At 41.4% G+C, this 24,326-nt stretch overlaps 1 protein-coding gene and 1 non-coding gene across 2 annotated transcripts; one reads left to right on the plus strand and one right to left on the minus strand.

Moving 5' to 3' along the window:
- The first annotated feature begins 666 nt into the window (after window positions 1-666).
- TRNAN-GUU (transfer RNA asparagine (anticodon GUU)) lies at window positions 667-740 on the plus strand. Its single transcript has one exon. It is a non-coding gene; the product is annotated as a tRNA-Asn (tRNA).
- Window positions 741-5,021: 4,281 nt separating this feature from the next.
- RAB18 (RAB18, member RAS oncogene family) lies at window positions 5,022-21,294 on the minus strand. Its single transcript, XM_075082586.1, has 7 exons — window positions 21,123-21,294; window positions 18,478-18,533; window positions 12,120-12,181; window positions 10,141-10,213; window positions 8,224-8,342; window positions 8,077-8,143; window positions 5,022-6,584 (listed from the first exon to the last, which is right to left on the minus strand). The coding sequence occupies exons 1-7, from the start codon at window positions 21,188-21,190 to the stop codon at window positions 6,403-6,405; spliced, it is 627 nt and encodes a 208-aa protein (XP_074938687.1). The 5' UTR covers window positions 21,191-21,294; the 3' UTR covers window positions 5,022-6,402.
- Between the last annotated feature and the right edge of the window lie 3,032 nt (window positions 21,295-24,326).

Genomic DNA, 24,326 nt, shown 5'->3' on the forward strand with positions numbered 1-24,326 from the left:
CTTCTCTGGACCCCTTCCAGCCTGTCCACATCCGCATCCACAGCGCGGACCAGAACTGTACACAGTACTCCAGGTGTGGCCTGACAAGCGCTGAGTAGAGCGGGATAATGACTTCTTTATCTCTGCTGGTGATGCCTTTTTTGATGCAGCCCAGCATCCTGTTGGCCACCTTGGCCGCAGCAGCACACTGTTCGCTCATGTTGAGCTTTCTGTCCACCAGGACCCCCAGGTCCCTTTCCACAGCCATGCAGGTTTTCAGACTCTTACAGCCATGCCTATGAGCACAACAAGCACATGGGTATTGCAGGGCCTTTCTGCAGCTTTGGCTAGAGGAACAGCGCTGTTAACCCACCTCCAAAATACTAGCAGATGGCCTAGTGTGACATTACCTCAAGCCCTCCTCTCCTGAGGGAGGTAAGCGGTGAGGAATAGCTACTCTTCAAATAAAAAAAAAAAAATCTCATCTTTCACACCCCACAAAAGGGGGAATGGCATTTCTTTCCCCAAGCCCCATCTGCTACAATATTCTGACACAATAACACATCAGGTTTGTTGCAATAATGTGCCAGCGGCACTGGCCTGTCACTGTCCAACACATACAGCCATCACCGTCAGCAGTTATCAAATGCAATCAGGAATTCAGCTCTTCTGACGCACTGCACATCAGTCTCTGTGGCGCAATCGGTTAGCGCGTTCGGCTGTTAACTGGAAGGTTGGTGGTTCAAGCCCACCCAGGGACGGGCTCACTTTTAGGGGCCAACAGCAACCTCATGAAGCTCAACAAGGAAGTGCCAAGTCCTGCCCCTGCAGAGGAACCACCGCAGGCACCAGCAGATGGGGGGCACCCCACTGGAAAGTAGCTTGGCAGAAAAGGACCTGGAGGTCCTGGTAAACACCAAGTGAACATAAGCCAGCAACCAGCCCCAGCAAAAGCAGACAGCAGTCTCTTGGGCCGCATTAGGAGCATGGCCAGCAGGTCAAGGGCGGTGATCTTTGCCCTCCCCTCAGCACTGGTGAGGCCACATCTGGAGTACTGCATCCAGGTCGGGGCTCCACAGTACAAGAGAGACATGGGCATACTGGAGAGAGAGTCCAAGGAGATAATTAAGGGAGCGTTTCTCCTATGAGGAAAGGCTGAAACTGCTCAGCCTGAAGGAAAGGCGACTGAGGAGGGATCTTATTAATGTTGATAAATACCTGAAGGAATGGTGCAAAGAGGATGAAGCCAGGCTCTTTTCAATGGTGCCCAGCAACAGCACCTGAGGCGATGAGCACTCACCGAAACACAGGAAGTTCCGTCTGAACATCAAGAAACACTTTTCTTCCTGTAAGGGTGACTAAGCCCTGCAAAAGGTTTCCCAAGGAGGTTGTGGAGTCTCCCTCCTTGAAGACATTCAAAAGCCATCTGGACATAGTCCCAGGCAACCAGCTCCAGGTGTACTGGCTTGAGCAGGCGCGTTGGACCAGATGACCTCCAGAAGCCCCTTCCAACCTCAATCATTCTGTGATTCGGGGTATGGTTCAGGAGAAAAATTTAAGTCAAATGGCATCTAGGCAGATGTGATCTCTGACCTCTGGCACCTTGAGTATGCAATTAATCTAGAACTTCAACTTTGATTTCATACCAAGCTCAGGCATTATCAGTATGTAAAGCCCAACTCATGCTTCCACAGGCATTCTTACTTCTTCCAGACAATGCTTGCCCACAGGCTTTGTACCTTTGTCATACCAACCCTGAATTAAAATAATTCATTATGTGTGAAGCTGAAGTTCAGAGATGATACTTAATCTCTAACCAATATGAAATATTAATAATATACATTGTATTTCTATATTGCATTATATATTTTAATAAAGTATCTTAATTATAAAAATGTTTTATTATATTTAATAGTGGGTTTACTATATGGCATACTATATAATAATTGTATTATATATTTTGTGTGCATAATATATTACATATTAAATATATTTTATATTATTAAATCTGCCTTCACAGTTTGGGCAGCTGCTGCTACTCTTCCCTGAACCCCAGTTTACGGCTTTGGTCCTAATTCTAAGTAGTAACGAGATGCTCCAGATGTAGCTATGTTGAGAAAAAAGTTTCATGCTGTCATGGACACCTTGATAGCCACACTCCTCAGATCAGAACATCCAGCCTGACAAGCATTAGGAACGCTGGGAAAGCTGGGACGCAAGCACTCCTGTCAAAAGGATCCCATCAGCAGACTTGTTCCAAGAACCAAGTAAATCCAGAGCTGATTACACACAGAAAACACCAGAAAAGTTTCCTTCCAATCATGATTTGACACTCTTATTTTAAGGCTGCTTCTGGGTTTCTTTTAGGCTTCTAACAAAGAACCAGAGCCCACAAGTCCCAGAAATTCAATAACCATTTTGCTATTGTTGCATGTAAAATATGCATAGATGCTACAGAAACTAGTAGCATGAAAAAAATATCGTCAGTAGTTAACCACCATGACCATTTAAACTCCCAACAGAAAGGACCAGATGTTACTCTGGCACAAGGACAAGGACAAAACTTCTTACTCTTGCATTAAAATCAGCCACAGAATGTAAGCATGCAGTAGTGTGGAAACACACCTTCACAGTTCTTTGCCTGTATAACCCTTCTATTTTTAATTAAGGTGCCACAGATACTCAAGAGCAAGGTATGTGGAAACCTTACAAAACTTGAAACAGTTTTAACGGAGAGCGTCTCTCTTTTTTCCCCAGAAGCTAATGCTGTTGGAAATTGACCAGGAAAAACACCTTGTATTTTGCCCTTGAAGGCTCAGCTAGCTCTGAAAACCATGCAACGGTTTGCCTGGCAAGATGAAAAAGCCCTGTTCACACCAATGTTGCTTCTTGACACCTTCATGAAGGACAGCAAGACACTGAAAACTACTACAGAAGCTTTCAACAAGCTAGCACATGTGAGCTGGATGCAGCACCTCGAACATTTATATAAATCTTCCGTAGCTAAATAGCAGTAACTTGTGCTGATCACAACACAGGCTGCCCAAGTTTTGCAAGTTGAAAAAATGCATCCAGTTCAGCCTCAAAACAAAGAATTATTACACTGGACTATGGGGCAAGATTAGAAGGATTATTGTAGCTCACTATATATCCTTCCGGTTACTGGCAAACAAGGGAACTAACAAAGTGAAGCGTACGGAGCAGTTGCCACTGTGGTATGTGATGGCAACAAGAACACCACTGTTTCCTGAAGTTCAGCCAAGGCTGATGAGACAGTCATTAATATTGTTTGGGGACTTACTGAACTCAGGTTTTCATTTTGTTAGGACTTACTTTGAGCCAGCTGTTGATCTCCTTATTGCAGTAGGAGAGCAGGAAAAGTGATGCTGTAGTTTGGCTAAAAGCCCCACTAACAATAAAAAAATAATAATTAAAAAAATGCATCTTGAAATCTCCACCAGAAGCCTGTCCCACCTTCGTTTTAGAGCAGTGGAAGAAATCCAAGACAAAACCGTAACAACACTTAGTAGTATTCTCAAGCGTAAGTTCAAGAAGATGCAACTGCTGTGCCGTATTCTTCCAGGCTAGTGCAAACACTACAGAAAGCCCCTGCCAGACACAAGTACTTAACTGCTAGTTAGTACTGGAAACAACTTCAGTTTTAACTGTCTTTCGTGATCATGATCATGTAAGATTTCTCAGTTATCTCATTCTGGTTTAGTATTTTCTTATAAACTATATGCCATGGAAATGGACACATTCTCATTACCTGATGAAGAGCAAACAACAGGTATCTCCACTATCCCTCAGCTACCTACTGAAGTAGACTGAAGGATCTCTCATGCATACTCCTCTGCCTGCAACACCCAATATTCCACAAAGACATAGGCTTAAATCAGTACTACGTAGAGGTTACAATACAGATTTTAGTAGTTTTAGATATTCTTGCATTACAGCTACAACAGTGAAAGTGCACTTGGAAGTGACCGTGATACAATTCTGACCTGGAAAGAGGAAAAACAACTTTGGAAGTATGGGAACAGCCTTATCTGAAAGATGGCAGCTTTGCCCTCACACCCACCCCCCCAGAAAAGAGGATCAAGAGGAGGATTTTAAAAATACATATATATATATATATACACACACACACACTCTCTTAACAGCGTAAGAGTAACTGATGCTAAATTTGCTCTAACAAGTACTGGAGGCACAGGAACCCACCCCTCCAGTATGTAGCTTCTTGCCAAGAGTAATGAGGAAAGCTATCAAGGCTCTAGGAAAAGCCATTCCTCGGGGGCATAACCAAACGTGCTTAAAAGATAGAAGAGCTAGTTGCTAATCCATTAGAAAACACCTGCTTTAAAAAAAAAAAACAAACAGCTGTCTAACTGCTTTCATTCTCACTAAATATGCTGTTTCAGAATACTCTTCTCTCCCAAGAAAAATTTTGCAGAGAAAGAGGGAGCAAATGACTTGATTCTTTTGCAGAACAATACCCGCTATTCAGAGTGCCCTGCAGTTCCTCCCTTTGACGAGGGCTGTCAGATCTGGCAAAGGCAGAATGAAAGATGAATCCAGGTCCCGTGATAAAAGGGCCTTCCATAAGAAAATTAAAAATAAGTCTATTCTCAACATAGGCATGCACCCAGACTAGGGAGAAAATAGGTAGGGAAATAAATTACTGGCATCTGCCAGCATTATGCTACTTGCCCAATATTACTGAAATAATTGGAATAATTGTTATTCAGAGTTTTAGTGCTCCTACAAGTTTCCTCTACTGCTAGCCTACAAAAACCAGAAATCCTTTGAACTCAACGCTAACAAACAAGATTTGCTCAGCCCACATGTTCTACGTGAAACAGTAAGACAAATCTAACATTTTAACATGTATGTATATTTAATATTAATTACATTTACATATTTAAATTATCCTACTACATTAACAATACTATAGATACAATATTTGGTAAAAACTAGCATGGTTAAGTCTTCAAATTTTGGTATTGTTTTCTAGCAAGTGTAAAACAGAATACAAAACAAAATTTCTGTGTGAAGAATAGTGTATTTTAACAGAAGCAGCCAAGACCTGCTGCAAAATACAGATCATGTATGTTGACATTTACACAAAACCTTGCAGTAATAAAAGGTGCTGTCATCACTATATTTACAAGAAACTGCCCAATAGTTCAGTACTGATTGCACTATAGTGATTATTTAAAAAGAAAAAAACAACAGAACAACACAGCATCCTTGTCTTGTCCTTCAGAAATAATATTTCTGTAATAAGTGACCTTGTTTAAGCTGTATGTACTAGAAAATATACAACTCTACAATAGGAAGAGGTTAGAAAAGTTGAATACTGCGGAAAAAAATTTATTAGTCTATACAAGTGTTCTGAAACAAACCATTGGCTTTGATACAGCGAGTTCAAGTGAATACTCATTGCAGTAGTATTTTCCATATAGAGATCAAGAAGCCCTATAGCTTTAGTGTCTGTGACAGGAAGTTTTATTTCTGAACAAGTAGCCGCACAAAGCAGACACGTGATAGAGATCTTCACAGCCACAGCGAGCTACAGTTTGAGACAAAGTTATATTATAAACATTTAGGAAAATCAGGCATCCGTACTGAAGTGTGGCAAATTGATTCACAATGAAAGAACAAAGGTGTCATTCAGACCCCTTGCCAAAAATGAAGACTTTCTAGAACAAGTCTAGGGAAGGCTGCATCATCAAAACCTAGAGTGCAAGAGTACCACAAATTTAGTATATAAATATCACAGGATTAAAACTCCAGTTAAGCCACCAACTGAAGTGATGATTAAAAAGAAAAAAGCTTTGCAAAGGAAGCTTTCAAAACATCTCTTCAAGAAGGTGCCGATACCAACTACGGCCTGTACCGATTTGTATTGTAGACAGTTCTGCTGAAAGACAAAAATTCAGCAGACTTGTCTAAGGACTGTATAATCTTGCTGTTTTAATACCATAAAAAAAGCATTTACCAGAAGAAATGAAATGTAACATTTATAGCTCACACGGTTTTCAAGATCTGTGCACACTAGATAGTTCTATAATTTCAAGAGCATTTAAAAATAAGAGAGCAGACAATGCACTAATGTGTCTTAGATGGATTTTTTTGAATAATTAAATGATGAACGTATACAGTCATAAAATTTGTAGTGCATTTGTTCTTGCACATTATTTATGCTACTTATAAAAACCTGAAGATTGCAAACTGGGCATGCTTACCATAACGTTTTCAAACTGGGAAAGCTGCAGAACATTTTTCCTACAAGTGTTCACTGCCATGATACAAAACAAATATGTGCAAACTGCAAGGTCCCTAAAAATAGCGTTTAATGAATTTATGTACAGAAAGATGTCACTATCTGTTTAAATACGCAAAGAATAAGCTTCCCAAAGTTTATAACATAGAACAATATCCACCACACGCTGCTCCTCCTCCTCCATATCCTTCTTCCTTGTTTGTTAACTTTACACCTCTGTTTTGGCTTTCACTCTCCCACAGTCCAGGAGTCTGAATGATTTTTTCAACAAGTTCTTCAAAGGCACACTGTACACCATCACATGTTTTTGCACTTGCCTCTGGAGAAGGGATGCAAGAAGTCAAATGTTAGCACCACTTCCAGTAACTTCTTTAGTACTTCTCTTTCAGTTAAGTCTCAATCTACAACCTAGACTTACAATTTCTACAACATATTCTATAATAATTTAGCAGTGCCAAAATTAGCAGGATGCATATTTCTGTCATCATGTAAGGCAGCACCTCAAAAGACTCTTTAATAGAAGAGCTTCCAAGTTGAATGTCACTAGGATATATGGAGACAGCTATAGCTTAGCTTTATTTTTCTGTGGAAAGCGTTTCAGTAAGAAAGGAGGGTTCTACTAACTTAAGATGTCTGATAAACCTGATTGCTGTTCTGTATTTCAGTTCTGTACATTAGTCAGAACTGCAGTACCACCATACCATAAGAAGCAAGGATCCATACTGCAGGATTCTGGGTCAGCCTCCATGATACAACTCATATGATGAAAAGCAATAATGGATCTCAATTCTTCTGCAGTTAAAATTCTAGGCAACTTCACTCAGGAGCCTTACTTTGGCTAAGCCCAAGAAATTTGCTCACAGGGTATGAGAGCAACAGATGCCATCTGAAACTGTTCAGTGCCACCAGGGCTTGCCCTGTTCTCCTACAGAGCCAAGCAGGTGCTTAGCATATGTAGCATGCACATATACATATTTATAGTTTAATTTTAATGTTTCTTTTCATCTTCCCTACACTTAACAGCTTGTGCCTTAACTTTGAACTTCTATTTCCACATCTGACACCATACCCAAAAAGAAACACAGCAAGGTACTAGACCAAGATATGTCATTAGTCAGAGATGGGAACATAAGTACAGGAAATGTCAGTGAACTGCTTTTCTACTGGAGTAATCCTATAAAGTAATCCCTGCTGATCCTTAAATGAAACATGTAATAAACTTAAGCATAAAGAATCACTTCACCACCCACTTTAATTTATGACTTTGCCTACAAGACCCATTTCATTTTGCAGCAAGATGAGAGCAACATATTTGCTCCAGTCACGATTATGTCATTATTCAATCCCACCCACCATTTGTAAATTAATTATATTGCTACCTATTTCTACATCCCAGTTCTAACACAGATTTCTGTCAAGCACCAGCTCTTTTGCTATACTGAAAGCTGGGCACTAGTACCAATTTTCTCTCTTTCATTTTGCTTCTGTTATTAATTTAGCAAGTAAGCTGGGAAAAGAAATCAAACAAAACCTCAAATCTAAAACAAGTTTTGTCAGACTACAGTAAAGCCTGTATTCCACCCGTAATCCTTATGCATTTCAGGATACTCATCCACAGTTAGAATACGTATCTGGACCTATTTAGGGATAGTTTTAAAAAAGATGGGAACACCTATTATCTCTGTACCTACTGCAGCTGAGAAATATCATTAATTGGACTGTACATATAAAGATTATCAGTCCTACAGAAGCGGTACTTTTCATTATGTAACAAAAAACAAGTAAGATCTCTGCAAATATCTGTTACATACCTATGAACAACATGGAATGTTTTCTTGCAAATTTGAGACCTTCATTTCTGTCAACTTCACGGTTTTCCTATAAGAAGACATAGCATTAATATGCATTATTAACAAAATACACCAACAGATTACTTACTGCAGCCAAATCAAGTTTACCTTATCAATCTTGTTTCCAACTAGCATTTTCACTATGTCATTCCTTGTGCAGTACGTTTCCAATTCATTTAACCAGTTATCCAGCTTGATGAAAGTATCTCTTCTTGTGACATCATAAACTGAAAGATATTAGCAATATTATTTCCACAATATTTTTCCAACAAATAAAGCTTACATTACAAAAGAGCAAAAATTATGGCTTTTTGAATTACAAAACTGAAGGAGTCCCAAGGATTCCAATTTACTTACTCCAGCCAGACAACAACTGGAAAAAAGTTGAATATCCACCAACTCAAATCACTGATGACACTAATGCAGAGCAACTCTAAGATTCAGTCATCTACTGTTCTCAGCCTAATTTATCTTGAGACATCCTAGCTTACAGGTTAGAAGCTAACATTCTCAAAAGAATTCTACACTTGCAGCCCCCTGATGTAGGATACTTTTTAACATCACTGCACAAAAGATGTGCAAAGAGGATGGCATGACCTACTAAACTGAGTTAATTAATGATAATTAAGACTTCTGTAACACTGTTGGTATGCTACTGATTTAGCTAAAAACGTAAACTGACTGCCAAACTCTCACAAATACCAGTGAACTACTGAATTTTCAGCATTTTTACTGTTTCAAACTGTTTAGCATATGTGTGGGATGTAAGTAATATAATAAGCAATACTAGGATCGGAAAAGAAAGACAAAAAGCAGATGTTGTTAAACCTAAAACCCACTACCCAGTGACTATCTAATAGCTACCATTTCAAGCTATGAAAGTCTTTGTTCCTTCATTCTCACATCCCATGTGGAGACAGGCATAAACAGTTGGTTTCAGTCAAATCTATAGCTTGACTTGCATGAACAACCTTTATTTTAAGAAACTGTTTAACAAATAATAATCTTCTCTTGACTATTTAATTAAAATGAGAGAGCAAATCTCAACAGCCAGCAGAACTTTTATGGCTTTCAACAGTAAGTGGCAGGTACAGTGCCAGCAACTAAGCACCTTCCTATACCAGGAAGATAATGCAACTCAGACTTAGGAAAACAGTACATACAAAACAAAACATACCAGGAAGCCTCATGACAGAGGTTATTCCAAGTTAATTTAACTGGACACAATAACTCACCAAGAATCTCTTAAGTCAGATGCAACTTAAAAGAAAAAAAATTAAACTTACTTCCCTGCCCTTACTTTAGTTAGCTGAATTCTAGCAGTGGAGAAGCAGAACTTCAGACCTCAGTGCCCAGTAAACTGGTTTCCATTTACAAAGGAAAGCATTTCCATATTCAAAAGAGACTTCACTGAAAAGTTGCAATTACAGGTTGTGGCCGGGGTTTCTCCTACACAGACTGATGATTTTTATGTTCCCAGCTAGTCTTTTCTAAGTGATTCTGACTGTTTAACATCCCATCAGTACAGAGATACAAATAGCAAAACAATCCCAGCTGGACTCCACAGCATTTATTTTCATTTCATTAAGAAAAAGGAATAGGTAGAAGAAAAAGAGAAGGCTGTATACATACTGATACAGAAAGGATACACTGAGGAGAAGAGAAAAATCTCTTTTCTGTTTTCTTTTCTTTTGACCCTGGGCTTAGTAAGCACAGGCAAAAACCAAAAGTAATAAACAAAAGGCAAAATCCCTTGCAGCACAGGGACAGCTCCAAGCTACCCCTTCAAACAGCAAGTTTTTTATCTCATGCAAGAATCAGTGGTTCTCAGGCCAGTCACACTGACTACATGAGAAAGAGGTCAAGACATCAAATTCAAGATCCTTTAATATATCAGGTGTTCCACACAGATACAATGATTTTTAATATCAAGTAGATATATAGGAAAGTTATATGGGTCTATGCAACTCCAGTACATGAGAAAACAATACATTTATTCAAAATAGCATGCAAAGCTATACTTACCTAGGATAACACCTTGTGCACCTCTATAGTAACTGGGTGTTAATGTTCTGAACCGCTCCTGACCTGCAGTATCCTAAAAAGCCATTCAGAAAGGTCCATTATTCAGAGTTTGAGCAGGATCTAGTTTAGCTCTCAGGTATTCTGCTTCTAATGAACACATAAGATTCAAAGTATATTCAACTACCAGATTAACTGAGTTTATATCCTCCCCTCCTGTTTTACTGCACATTAACTTTGAGATTTTATGTAGTCTGTCATGGGAAACACCTTTAAACTGCTAGATGTAGTAAATAACTGGACTATATAGCAATAAGATAGCCATTTCTGCAGGACATTTGTTCTGCAACTAGTATGGCAGCAACCAGCAAGAAAGAAGCATAGCTGTAGTACTTACTAAGATTTTGTAATAAGCATCAAAACGGATGGCAACAAAACTAGTTCCCTCGTTTCAATCACTTTGATCCTATTCAATTTAATTCAGTGCCAGGGTAAATGTATTTAACATGCTATGACAGAGCAGAAGCAAGTCAGGTTTTTCTCTTTTTAAGTAAAGTTCAATTTACATCCTCACATTTAAAGTGTCAACAGCTCTGCAAAAAACTCAAATATTAGAATGCTATTTTCTTAACAGAGATCGTTACAGTGTACACTCATCACAAACTTTATGGATAGATTTAAGTAACTTCATCCAAGTTACCCTAGATTAGAAGCAATACATGATACAGTGTGGATTCAAAACAGTTCCCTGACAAAGAACCTGAATAACTTAACTGAACTTCCAGCATTTTACAAGTCAGTCAGTCAATCCCACACATCTCAAACTGGTTGTGTGTCATGATACAGCTTTACAAGCTTTTCTTTTCCAGTTTACCTCAGAATTATTTCTTCATATTCACCAATATGAAACATAAACCCTAAGTTAGCCCTATGTAACATTTTCCATCCCATGACCACTCATAATTCTGCTACCAGTCTGGTTTTCCTCCTCTATGTCTAGTTGTCTGTCAAGTTGTTGCAGTTACTTTCCTTGCCAAACTCACTTATTTTAGTGATTATTATCGTCCAATTAAGACATAAGTCCTGTTTGTTAGCTGAGATAGGAAACACCCTCAAAGCAGCAGAAGTATTGCTATATATATTTCATGTTCCACTACTACTTCCCAAGGAAGCAAAGGTCAGGTATCTTGCTTACATGAGAAACAAGGTTTTATTCTTGCTTGCTAGAAGAAGTCACAACTGGGTCTGAATATTCAAAAGGTGCTTCAAATCACGTAAGTGTGGAGGAGGCTGGTTTGCAGAATGGAGAATGTTTAAAAAAAGCTTGGAAGTACTTTTTCCTTCTTCACTTGCCATGAATTTAGGAGTTCTACTTTTAACTACAGTAGATGTTGAACACACTAAGGCTAAGGTTACAAACACTGCCTCTCCCTCTTTCAGCTGCATCTGCTGCAAATAACACTGACCTTGAGGCTATAAAAGTCTTTGTATGCGGGCAGTAATAATTCTTAACCTATTAATACACTACTAAATTTTGCCTAAAACATTTAGGTTAAGAAGTGCACCCTTTTAAAACCTGTCAAGTACAGACAAGAGTGATGCATACAGGGGAGTCTCAGACTAGTGAGCGCTAACTCTTAGGAGAACAATTAATTACTCATTCAAAAAATCTAGGAATGGCCACATTCGCAGTTTTAGAGCCTGACTGATTTAGGAGCATTTTACTCCTCCTTTTCTCTACTCCTATCCCAATCAGACCTGAAATCGGTGCTGCAGAAGCAGCTCATAGGCAACAGAATTGCCCCGTTAGCCAGTTGCCCCACAGTTCATTCCACCTTCTGAATGGTTCAGTATTAATCTCCCACTCATATCCCAATCACCTCCATATTAAATAGAAAAGGATTCTATACAAACTGTACATTATATAAGCTATCACTATTCCTAAAGCAAAGCAGTACATTAAGAACTCAGGAAAGACTTACCCATATTGCCAGTTTAGCTTTGTTTCCATCAACTGAAATGGTTTTCACCTTGAAGTCCACACCTAGAGGAGGAAAAATATTTCAGTTCTTCAAGCATACTACAGCTATTTTTGAAAGAGAAAGTAAAGAGAAAGGGGAAAGAAAAAAAAAACAACTCAGAAAACAATTTCTGAGGAGCAGGAAGAACAAGTTTCATCATCTATTTATGAACCTTTCTCAAAACTCAAGGTTTTGTTGCTAAAAGGCTACCAAGTCCTATCAAGGTGATCATGCACAGGTAAACTGATATAGACAGAGACTCATCTACTACATGATTGCTATCCTGTGAGAAATAACATTAGATGACAGTAATTCCTCTAACAAACATGTCAAATAAGCTTTACATGATATGAACACATGGTCTATCTCTTACTGGTATTCCAGCAACATCAGGGACTCACCACGCCATGCTCAATGACAAAGAATAAAAACAACAGACAACATGGTAGCAGTTCTGCTGCTGATAACAGCCATCTCCCTCAACATCTGACAATTCCCACTCCCCACTTTTCTTTTTTTTAAACACACAGGAACTAGCAGCCTACCACTTGCCCAAGCACAAGCTGCACAAAACTCAAGCCACGGAAAACAAGATGTTAATGACTGTGCAAATTTAAAGGATATAGCAACACACATCAGTTGCAGAGGCTGGATACAGCCATGATCTGTTTTGCTGTAATTTAATCCTTAGGTTACCAACAGCAAATAACTGGAAGAATGTTTAAATCTTTTTGGAGCAACTCTCACTTCCCACCAGGCAGCAGCCCTGAAATGAAGTAGTAGTGCAGAAAGTTGATACCTTTATATGAACAACTCTCAAGTGTAACAGCAAACATTCTGCACTTTGACTTAAAATGGTAGTCATTGTACTTGCTACAAGAATAAGAATTTCTAACTATTCTAACACAAAATGTTTAAGTAGGGCCTCATGATAAGTGTGCTGCAGTTATATTCCCAAGGCCAAGCAGATTACAAACAAGTGCAAACAGCTGCCAAAACACGTTCAACTTAAAGTCACAGAGGGTATATAGGATGCTTAAGAAACTGTACACTGCAACCAGATTTACAACTTCACTGCAACTGAGGTTTAAAAGACCTTTGTTTAAAAAAAAAAAAATATCACACAACTTTTATTCCGCTGTTTCACAGCTTCAGCTCACTAGTGTTCCCTGAGTGGAAAGTGATTTTCAGACTACATTCTACGCTGGAAGAAGCCCATACTCTTTATTTCAAGCAGAATTTTGCCAAAGTACATTAACCTTCACAGTAACTGAACAGAACTCTTTTTTCAGTGACTAAGACTCCAGTAATGGAATGCTCCATGCCATGCGCAAGGATGGTACATTATTTTAGGATTACGTTCACAGAAGAGAACAGTCACTATTAACTTTGTTTTAAACACCAGATCTTAGAACTCTACTGTGTTCACAGAAGACTGCTATGCTAGCAAGTTGACTCAAATTGGTCCTAAAGAACATCCTGCCCTGCCAATTTTGCACCACTCAGCAGTAACTTTTAGACTAAAGAATCTCTTCTTCCACCGTAGTTGCATATTTCTTTCCCTAACCTCTAAAAATCACCATTGCTCAACTATGATGTCCAACAGCTCACAGCACATTCTTCTATCCATTAGTCTGACCTGAAAACCTGTAACTGTAGATACTACACACCTATCAGGTACTTAACAAATCTAAAATATGTCACAGTAGTTTTAAGAAGAAAAACTTTTCTTAGGAAAAAAAGTATTAGGTGTATTTTGAAGCCACAGCATCCTCCTCCCATTCAGTAAACAGATTCAGTATCTTGTGTCTGCACAGCTCTGCAATTTTCATTTGATAGGAAGTGCATATATACCTTTATGCTAGCCTTGCTGCTGGCTTAAAATTAAAAGATAACAATTTAAATTCTGCAGGACCAATGCAAGTAAGTTAAGAAACTAAAATAGTTAATAAACCCCATGTGTTAGACTAATTGTTGAAAAGCAAAAGTATTAAAATGAACTAATAGCACACCAAAATATATCCTTTAAAGTCATCAAGACATGGCAAATTAATTCTAGTAAACCAAGAAGCTCACCACATACAAAAAGCCAGTTCACAAAAAGAAATCTTTTAAATAAGTAGGGTTTCGATTATCAATCTGCCATAAAAGAGTACAAGTAAGAGATGTTGTAAGGGGTAATAAAAATGTTTTTACAAATACATTGACAATAAAAAGAGAATCAAAGAGAATCTCCATCCTCTACTGGATGTGGAGAGGAACATTGCTATCAAGGATGACAAAAAGGCTGTGGTACTAAATGCCTTCTTTGCCTCAGTCTTTAACAGTCAGACCAGTTATCCCCAGGGTATTCAGCCCCCTGAGCTGGAAGGCAGAGCAGGGGAGCAGAATAAACCCCCCATAATCCAGGAGGAAGCAGTTTACGACCTGTTGAGCCACCTGGACACTCACAAGTCTATGGGGCCAGATGGGATCCACCCGAGAGTACTGAGGGGAGCTGGCGAAGGAGCTTGCCAACCCACTCTCCATCATTTATCAGCAGTCCTGGTGAACCGGGGAGGTCCCAGATGACTGGAAACTAGCGAATGTGACGCCCATCTACAAGAAGGGCCGGAAGGAGGATCTGGGGAACTACAGGCCTGTCAGCCTGACCATGGTACTGGGGAAAATTACAGAGATACACATCTTGAGTGAGCTCACCAGACAAGTGCAGGACAAGAGGATCAGGCCCAACCTGCATGGGTTAATGAAAAGCTGGTCCTGCCTGACCAACCTGATCTCCTTCTACGACCAGGTGACCCACCTAGTAGATGAGGGAAAGGCTGTGCATGTTGTCTACCTGGACTTTAGCAAAACCTTTGACACTGTCTCCCACAGCATCCTCCTAGAGAATCTGGCGGCTCATGGCTTGGACAGGCATACTCTTTGGGGGGTAAAAAACTGGCTGGATGGCCAAGTCCATAGAGTTGAGGTAAACTGAACTAAATCCAGTTTGCAACTGCTTATAAAGTGTTCCCAAGGGCTCACTTTTCAGGCCAGTCTTGTTTAATATCTTGATCAATGATCGGGATGAGGGGACTGAGTGCATCCTCAGTAAGTTTGCAGACAAAACCAAATTGGGCAGGAGTGTTGATCTGCTCAAGGGTACGAAGGCTCTGCAGAGGGATCTGGACAGGCTGGAGTGATGGGCCGAGGCCAGTCGTATGAGGTTTAACAAGACCAAGTGCTGGGTCCTGCACTTGGGCCACAACAACCCCATGCAACGCTACAGGCTTGGGGAAGGGTGGCTGGAAAGCTGCCCAGCAGAAAACGACCTGGGGCTGTTGGTTGACAGCCAGCTGAACATGAGCCAGCAGTGTGCCCAGGTGGCCAAGACGGCCAATGGCATCCTGGCTTGTATCAGGAATAGTGTGGCCAGCAGCAGTAGGGAAGTGATCGTGCCCCCGTACTCGGCACTGGTGAGGCCGCACTTTGAATACTGTGTTCAGTTTTGGGCCCTTCACTGCAAGAAGGACACTGAGTTGCAGAAGCGTGGGCAAAGAAGGGCAACGAAGCTGGTGAAGGGTCTGGAGAAGAAGAGGCTGAGGGGAGACCTTATCCATCTCTACAACTACCTGAAAGGAGGTTATAGTGAGGTGGGTGTTGGCCTCTTCTCCCAAGTCACTAGTGATAGGACAAGAGGGAATGGCCTCAAGCTGCACCTGGGGAGGTTTAGATTGGATATTAGGAAATATTTCTTTCTGAAAGAGTGGTCAGGCATTGGAACAGGCTACCCAGAGATGCGGAGGAGTCACCATCCCTGGAGGTATTAAAAAAAATTGTACTTCAGGGCATGGTTTAGGAAGCATGTGGTGGTGGTGGTGGGGTGGTGGTTGGACTTAATGATCTTAGAGGTCTTTTCCTACCTTAATAATTCTATTCCGCTAAGCAGAAAAAAATGCAGGGCTCAAGAAAACCTTGGTAAATTGAACAAACAGGGTACTTATGTTCCCTAAATACTTCAGTGAAATACAGACGTGTTTGTGTGACAGGTATCAGTCCTGAGCTTGCAAGAGTGATGTTTCTATCTCTGACAACAGAAAGCCAACAGTACTTTCCACCATGCCTTGGAAGGCAGCCAGAAACAAGACAGCACTACTAGACCATACTCCTGTCTGTTGACACCTACCACCTCAGCACTACACAAAAACATACTATGGACTTACAGCCTGCAAGGAATAGCTCTGTCACCTTCATGCTGCTCTCCCATTCAGGCCAGTATGCCATGCTGTATGTACAGGAAGTGCAAAATCAACTAGAGTGTATTATTTGTGTTGTAGGTAACTGACAAGTTGGACAGCTTAGGGTTGGAGGACTCCAAGTGTAAGGAACGATAAGAAGTTAAGACAGATCAGATCTGTGTAATACATCACTTATGAAAGAGGGATTGCACTGAACACTTACCTAGAACCTCTCATACAAAGAGCAAGCTAGTAAAGACAAGCATGCACAGTAAGGAAAGCAGAAAATACAGGGGTATATACAAGTTAGCCTCAAGAGAATGCAAGGCGGACAGGCAATCCACTAGGTTGAATAAAACATGGTTAATCCAACTGAAGCTACTGAAGTAAAAATATTTGCCCAAGGCATGTTATTCTTTTGAGAATTCCACAGGATTATTACAAGATTCTGAAGGAAAAAAAAAAACACACAAAACAATAGCTTAGGGTTTCATTTAAATTGCACCCAGTAGGTTTGTACAAGTTACATCTCAACAGGTCACTGCAAGGGACCAGCTGTGCTGTAGCCAAGGCTTTCCTCATTGTTGTGCTTTTTGTGTACTGTTGTTTGTTGTTTCTCAAATAGTGCACTGATGTCAGTTTTTGACATTGGTAAGGAGTATTATGTATGAACAGCAGAATGAAAAACCACCCCACAATTAAGGAAACAAACAAACAGAACCCAGTTAAGATGCCCACACTGAGGTCTACCGGTATCCAAAACATCATGACAGCTAAAGTAGCTATTCTGCACTGACTTCCAGGCCCACACGGTTGACATATCAAGAAAGTAAGGTGTTTTGAAGTATATACAGTGTCAAAACTATTTAGATTAGAATATAAGATTGCCATCTTCCCCACCTGCTCTGTTTCATCCCTGTTTCCTTCTACCCTATCCTCCCTCATGAACCTCATGAGGTAGGGCTACTTGCACAAGTTCATTTTTTACAAGCAATGAAATGAACAAAAATAGGCTGTGTTCCTCCCCTCGGCTGCTCAGTGCTTTACATGGAGCAGTACTCCTGTATCTTATTAACATTAATGAAAAATAGATCAATTTATTGACTTCTTAACCAATTAGACAGACCTGGCTTTGTTTACCAACAGCTGAACTCAAAGACAAAATTTCATACAAGTCCTTAGCCAGAACTCTTCCTACAGACAAAGTAAAAAAGGCAATGAAATCCACTGTGTGGAAAAGTCATCTTTATTTTGCATTACTTTAGTTATTAATTTGGAACAGAGCTGCATCACATTCTTCAATGTTTCATTTTGCTTCGTTTGACAATGATCAACATAGTATATGCTGCATTCTAGGTGACTCCAGCACAACTAACTTCACTCTTGGTAGGTATCATACCAACATAGCAATGACACATAACTGCTTTTTTTCCCCTCCAACAGCTCTAGATTCTTGGCGCTCTTCCATTTTTCTCAAGAGTCTAGCTGCCAAGAAATTGATTACTATGTAAGATAGGAAAAGCCACACTGTAATTTCCTCTGTATAGGGGAAAAGCAGAGCCCACACAGAGCCCAGTACACCCTAGTACTGTCAGGATTGGCAAGAGCTAACATGTCCTACTAACGAGTGTCGTAAGTTTTCTTAAGATATCTACCAAGTATCATATTACATAGAACACAGTTCTGGACAACAATATTACTATTCAAACAACCTGATAGCTATCTTGCAAAGATATATCAGTAGGAGACATATCAGTACCTCTTACATTTCCATTTTAGCCTGAAATGCTGGCAGTGAACTGCAGGTTGTTTCACTGGAGCTTTTTACTGCCTATGCCTATGACTTCCATCTTCATGGTGAAGGGTGACATTTATCCCTTTTCCTAGCTAAGGATATATTTTTGCACAACTACAGACCAGTAGAGTTAATGCTCTACACCAATGAGTGCTGCATGCTAAGACTGTGTCCACATCATTCTCTCCCTGCAGAGAAACAGACATGTCTGAACTTCACTACCAGTTAGGCAAGTCTGAACAAATTACAATTTTATACTGAAGTTGGTATAAGTTTTTCTCAGGTAGTCTCAGCACATACTTACCAATCGTTGCTGCAAGTTCTGGGTCAAAGGTATCATCTGTGAACCGCAGCAGAAGGCTGACAGGGAGGGAAGAAAAATAAGAGTTACTGTTATTGTAGTGTATCTGTAGCTTGGTGGAAACCTCTAAATTACAAATCTGAAAGTAACAGCAAGATCACATAGCTAAACAAAAAACATGTCTCATTCATCTATAATTTCTCTCCTACAAAAAACAGAAGGGAACACGAAAATAGCACAGTAGACATGCTCTGCTAGAAGAGCCTAGGCCTATTCTCTGCATTTATTCCCGAGTACATCTCTTTGAAAACTAAGTACCACGCAAGTTGCCAAATCAGTTGCCTCTACAGTCACATGATCTGCTTCTCAAAGCGTTCTGCATCTATCTTACTCTATTTTTACTCTCCCAGATTCAGTACAAAAGATTTTTTGTTTCATATTGCTTCACACAGTATTTCTGTAAGCTTGAGAAAAAAATTCCAAGTCAGCTTTTCACCCCAGAAATAACTCCTTGAACTGGGAACATAGCAGAACAATAAGGACTACACCCATGAGAAATAACAACACAGATGTTTAAGAGTAGAATTAGCTCACAATTGTTTCACAATTTTGTATCCTTTTGTATGTAAGGACTTACAGACACATTTCCCCCTATCCTTTACTACCAATAGATGAACAGCTACAACTAAGATTTACCAGCACATCACACTATAGTAGTAGCGCTCCCCGAGGAAGTGCCCATAATACCACTGTACCTGCGCCAAATGTAAATATTTTGTCAAGCGACAAAAATTCTCAGCATACAGTTTTTAAAATCACTGATCTTATGCATCTCTAGCAAGTGTATGTTACCATGTGGCAGACAGCTGTTTGCTATGACACCTTCTATTGATTTCCAGGCTAAAAAAACAAAACAAAGACCTATTTATCTTTTGGTCTTTCCCTTCCCTCCCCCTCCTCCCCATTTTCTTCCACCTCTCTTCCCTTTTTCATGTGAATTTAGCAGCCAAGTACTTTTTAGCATTTGGCCACAGTCCCGCATTGACAGAAGAGTGACTACTGACATTCCTTTACTTCAGTAAGGCTGGGTGTCAACTCCCAAGTTAACCATTGACCAAACTTTTTTTCCATACACTAGAACCCCAAAACTAAATGGTAGATTTACTAAAGAATAATTAAAATTCAAAAAAACCAGTTGATAGCATAGGTTTTTACTGGTCCCTTCAGACAGTTGTACTAGGATGCCATTTTAGAGCAGCTACTTCTAATTACAACCAAAACTATCTTTGTTACAACTCAATGTTACAACTTTGAAACTATCACTTCAAACAGATAAAATATGGAACCCTCATACTGCCACTAGAATAAAAACGTCAGTTTACAAGTCTTGAGTGCTAAGCCTAGCCAACTTCTACTTTCCCCTCCTTTCTTTCATATGCAGATATCCTCGTCTACAAAGTACAGCATACTCACAGGGACCAGGTTTAAGACAGCATTTGGTTCAGAAGTCAGGACTCCAAGCACTTACTACACCATGCTAATACAAGTTTAGCATCTGACCTTTCCTAGTCAAGTAATAAATAAGTGATGCAAATTCAGGAAGAGTTTGATATCAAGTTCCTGTAACTGAACAACTGTAGTGTTATCGCTTCATAGCAATTCCTGATGTGAAGCAATAAGCATAAAGTAGGCATACAAAAACATTGTGCATACTATCTGCCTCAGGAAAAATTCTTCCATATGGCCACATATAAAAGAGATTACCTCAGCTGAAAGAAATTTGCTCAGATCATGTCTGTCACCAGAGGCCTACTGTTCTAGATTATCAATTTACTAGCTAACTCAAAGGAGTGACTGCAAAATTTTTAACAAATAAAGGGTTTTTTTTCTAATTAGCAATTTATATGTTATTTAGTGTCTTGGCAGAAGACTCAGATTACTGCCATAAAGACATCAGAACTAACATGACTGGTATGGTACATTCCTGGATGCCCTCCTGCATTTACATCCCACTTCCCATATTAGCTAAAAGATTAAAAAAGGCAGCATAGACAAACACCGTCAAAAGGGCAGGGGATGGGAGGAGGGAGAGAAGGAAATCAAAGTACTTGAGAAAGAGTATAATTAGTCAGCAGAAGAACCAGTGGTAGAACTACATCACTGCCTGCCTTATACGCCCCTGTCGTCGTGTCCCCCAACAGTGCTGGGTCACTTGTGACTCTACGTGTACATATTACAGACAGGATTAACTGCGAAGTGCTACGGAGATGTGCTAGGGCGCCCCTCTTCACCGGGCACAAGGCTGCACAGGACACAGGGAGACCCGGATCCCCTGGCCGGGCCAGCAGAGCTCTGCTGGGGCTTGGTTTCCAGCTGGGTCTGGCAGACACCAGCTCTCCCCTCCCCGCTGCGGGGCCGGCAGCAGAGGCAGGGCTGCGGAGGAGGCCGGCAGCCCCGAGCAGCGGCAGCCCCTCACCTGCAGGAGGGCCGGCCGAGGAGGGGCGAGGAAGCTCCCCCAGCGGGGCCTAACCCTCCTCAGGGTAGGCCGCGCCCAGGCCGGCCGGCCGACGAGGCAGCGGCCTAGGCCGGGCCCCACCGGTGCCCCGCGTCATGGTGGGAGCGGCTGCGGGAGGCGGACGCCCCCTCACCTGGACTTGCCGACGCCGCTCTCGCCGATGATGAGGATCTTGAGGGTGGTCAGCACGTCTTCGTCCATCGCAGCAGTGCGCCCGCCCCGGCCCTGCCCCGACGGACGCTCCCTGGGCAGGCTGCGCGGCCCCGCCTGCGCCTGCGCGCCTCGCCGCCCTCGCCCTCGCCCTCGCCCTCGCCCCCTCCCCACCCGCCCCGCGCATGCGCCCGGCGCGCTTCAGGTGCGCCCGTGCCGGGGGGGAGAAAAACACACCCGCCCCCACCAGCGGCGCATGCGCAGAGGGAGGGGAGTGCAGCCGTCCGGCGTGTTTACAGCGGGAGGGAGGTCTGCCGGTGGGCGCTTGCGCGCTGGGGTGCTGTCTGCTGGCGCGTGCACGGCGTGGGGCGGGGCTGTGGTCGTGAGGGCCACGGAGCCGGCTCTGGTGCTGTGGGGCGGGAAGGTTTGGGCTTTTTGTTTCTCTTGGCCTCGGGGAACCGTGATCGGCGGAGAAAAGAAGACGCTTGAGCCACACCGTGGTAGCTAGCCAGCTCCCTGTGCTGAAGCAGAGCAAGTAGGCACCTTTCGAGGTGAAGATCACACCACCAAAAAAATGAGTCGTTTGATCACAAGTCCCTCTTACGTCTACCAGTGTAGGCCAGTTGATATGTGATGCTATATATTATTCTACTAGCAGAACCCTTCATCCTCTGTTAAAAGTCCTAAATGTTTTTATAAAACTGATTCCAGTGAGAAAACCTCTGTATAATCAATTCAGCTAACCTGCTATTATGGCTTGAAACCTACCTCAGACCATGTGTAAGCAAGTGCAACTCTTAAAATTAATCAGGCGCATGTCTGATGCGGGCCTGCAATTGTCCTTGGTCTGTGCTATAGTCCTTGGGCCAACTAGGCAGCCTCTCCTCCAAAGACTCAGTAGCGCAGGTAAACAGCCTTGGGTGCTTCTGGAGCCACACCGAATTAAAGTGATAAAGCCATGGCAGCAGTTTGCAGAAGACAGGTGTACCTGTGAGACTGTGATGCTTTTTCTGTGAATGCTGGCTGCGGAGGGCACAGTCCTTGTAGCAGAGTCCTGATTTTGCTGGGCAGTTGCCATCAGCTGAATTACAGGGTCAACACAGTGAGCATTCTTTTGTGTTTATGTGGTAAACATCTCTGGTGCCTTGCTCCTTCCACTTTCAGGATCTCCTGCCTCTTTTACCTCAGAAAACTTAACTCCCAGGATGAGTATAATAACAATAATTATCCTATTAAATTGTGGAGGTATATTCTATAATTAAGCATATATAAATGGCTGGCTGTGTTTATACCAGGACTGGGCCTGTGTATTAGTAATAATCTGAGATTTGTTGAAGGTGCAACTTAGTTTTCATGGTTTGGATTGTGCTTTGTGGTCATACAGAAAGCTGTATGTCTATACTCTGAGTTTTTTGTTGAAGTGTATAGGAGCTGTGGGATCTTAGCATGGAACTGGATGAGAATTTGAATTTGGGAGGTGGACCCAAACAGCAAAGTATGCTATCAAGGATACTGAATTCCTTGAAGTTATTTGTATTCTGAGTATTTGTATTCCTGAATATTTGTATTCTGGCATTTTATTTTTTCTATTGTAGCCATAGAATCAAACTATTCAATGTGGATATTAGTCCAGATTCAGATTATAATTCTATACTTCACTCAGAATGAAGGCTTGGCCAGGATGGCATTCAGAGCCTTGACCTTAATGATGTACAGATGTAAAAAAGGGAGCAAAACCTGCCCTAAATGAACAGTCCCATAGCTCATGCTCATGGATGTGGTGCTTTAGACTTTCCTGAGAATGCCCTTTGAGAATAGGTGTTTCTCCTTTTTGCCCTGGTCCAGGTGGAACTACGTAGTACTCTCACTCTGAGATTGGGTCTGCCTGCTGCAGGCATCCTGTTTGCTCTCTGTGTATCTATTTTAACTCTGGAAAGTGTTGTGCACTTTTCATCCCTATTACAGGAGCCAGTGGTAGTGGATAATTGAAGTAGCTCAGACCTAGCTCCTTCAAAATCAGAGTATAATTTTTTCACTGAAAACTGTCCAATAATCAGGGCAAAAGATGTGCTTATTTTCCTATCAAGCTTTTGCAGGGTTTCTTCAGTGAAACCATCTCTGAGTTGGAGAGACATCTAGCCTGCTGTAATTCATGGGTGTCTGCCTGTTTTCTTGCGGGCTTTTCACTGCTCATCAGGAGGCCTCGGTTACTCGTGATGACTAACCCAATCCGTTTCTTTAATAAGGATGGAGGGTTTTTTTTCTTATCAGTTACTATGCCATTTGATCCCAACCTCAGATGTATGCGGGTCAAGCCATAACAGCTTGGTTAGCCCTCATGGATAATGAGTCTTCCTAGAAGAACACTGGAGATCTTTTGACTGCATTTTTAAAATGCTATTCAGTTTCCTTTTGATTTCTCCCCAGTGATCTCTGAATTTCTGGCAGAATAGCACCAAGCAGATCAACTTGTCGACATATAATATTTGTAAGTAACTATGTGTACTTTCCTCATTCTTCATGTGCGGCTAAGGGAAGTGGTCTGGTGGTAGAAAACTAGCATAACTGGTTCTGAGGCTGCTCCTTGCCACATATGGAGCTGTATATATAGAGAGATTAAATTTGCACTTCAGAGTTTCCCTCATGCCTTTACAGTCTTCTCTGAAGGCTGCCTGGTTCCTGCCTTGATACAGGGCTCAGAGAAGTAGAAAAATGTCAGCTCCATCTCAGCTACCACAAGCGATCAGTGTTCCTGAGGTTTTGATTACTTCAGGGATGTTACAAAAAAGGGAAAATATCTTAATGATAGCTCCTGTAACCATATTTTCAGCATCAAAATTCCCTGTCCACTGTATTACGGACTTGACTATATCCTTGACCATGAAAACAGACCATTGCAACTGAGTAACTGCGATTACGTTTCTCAAAAGATGGGAAATTATTTACAGTCCCTCCCTTAGGGCTGGGATTTACAATGAAAGGGCCATTGCACTTCATGTGTCCTCAGGGCACCCTAGGCCATTGCATAGCACAGTGCCAGTAGGCAGCCACTGAGGGCGAGTAAAGGCTAGAAGGACCTCCATCCAGTTTGCTCCTGCTGAACTAGTTGCAGTGTAACCTTAGCAACAAAGATGATTGTGCCAGTAATGAGTCAGTAACTTGAGAGGCAACCTGGATAAACAACAAA

This window comes from Phalacrocorax aristotelis, chromosome 2 (genome assembly GCF_949628215.1).
Source record: "Phalacrocorax aristotelis chromosome 2, bGulAri2.1, whole genome shotgun sequence".
Taxonomy (NCBI): domain Eukaryota; kingdom Metazoa; phylum Chordata; class Aves; order Suliformes; family Phalacrocoracidae; genus Phalacrocorax; species Phalacrocorax aristotelis.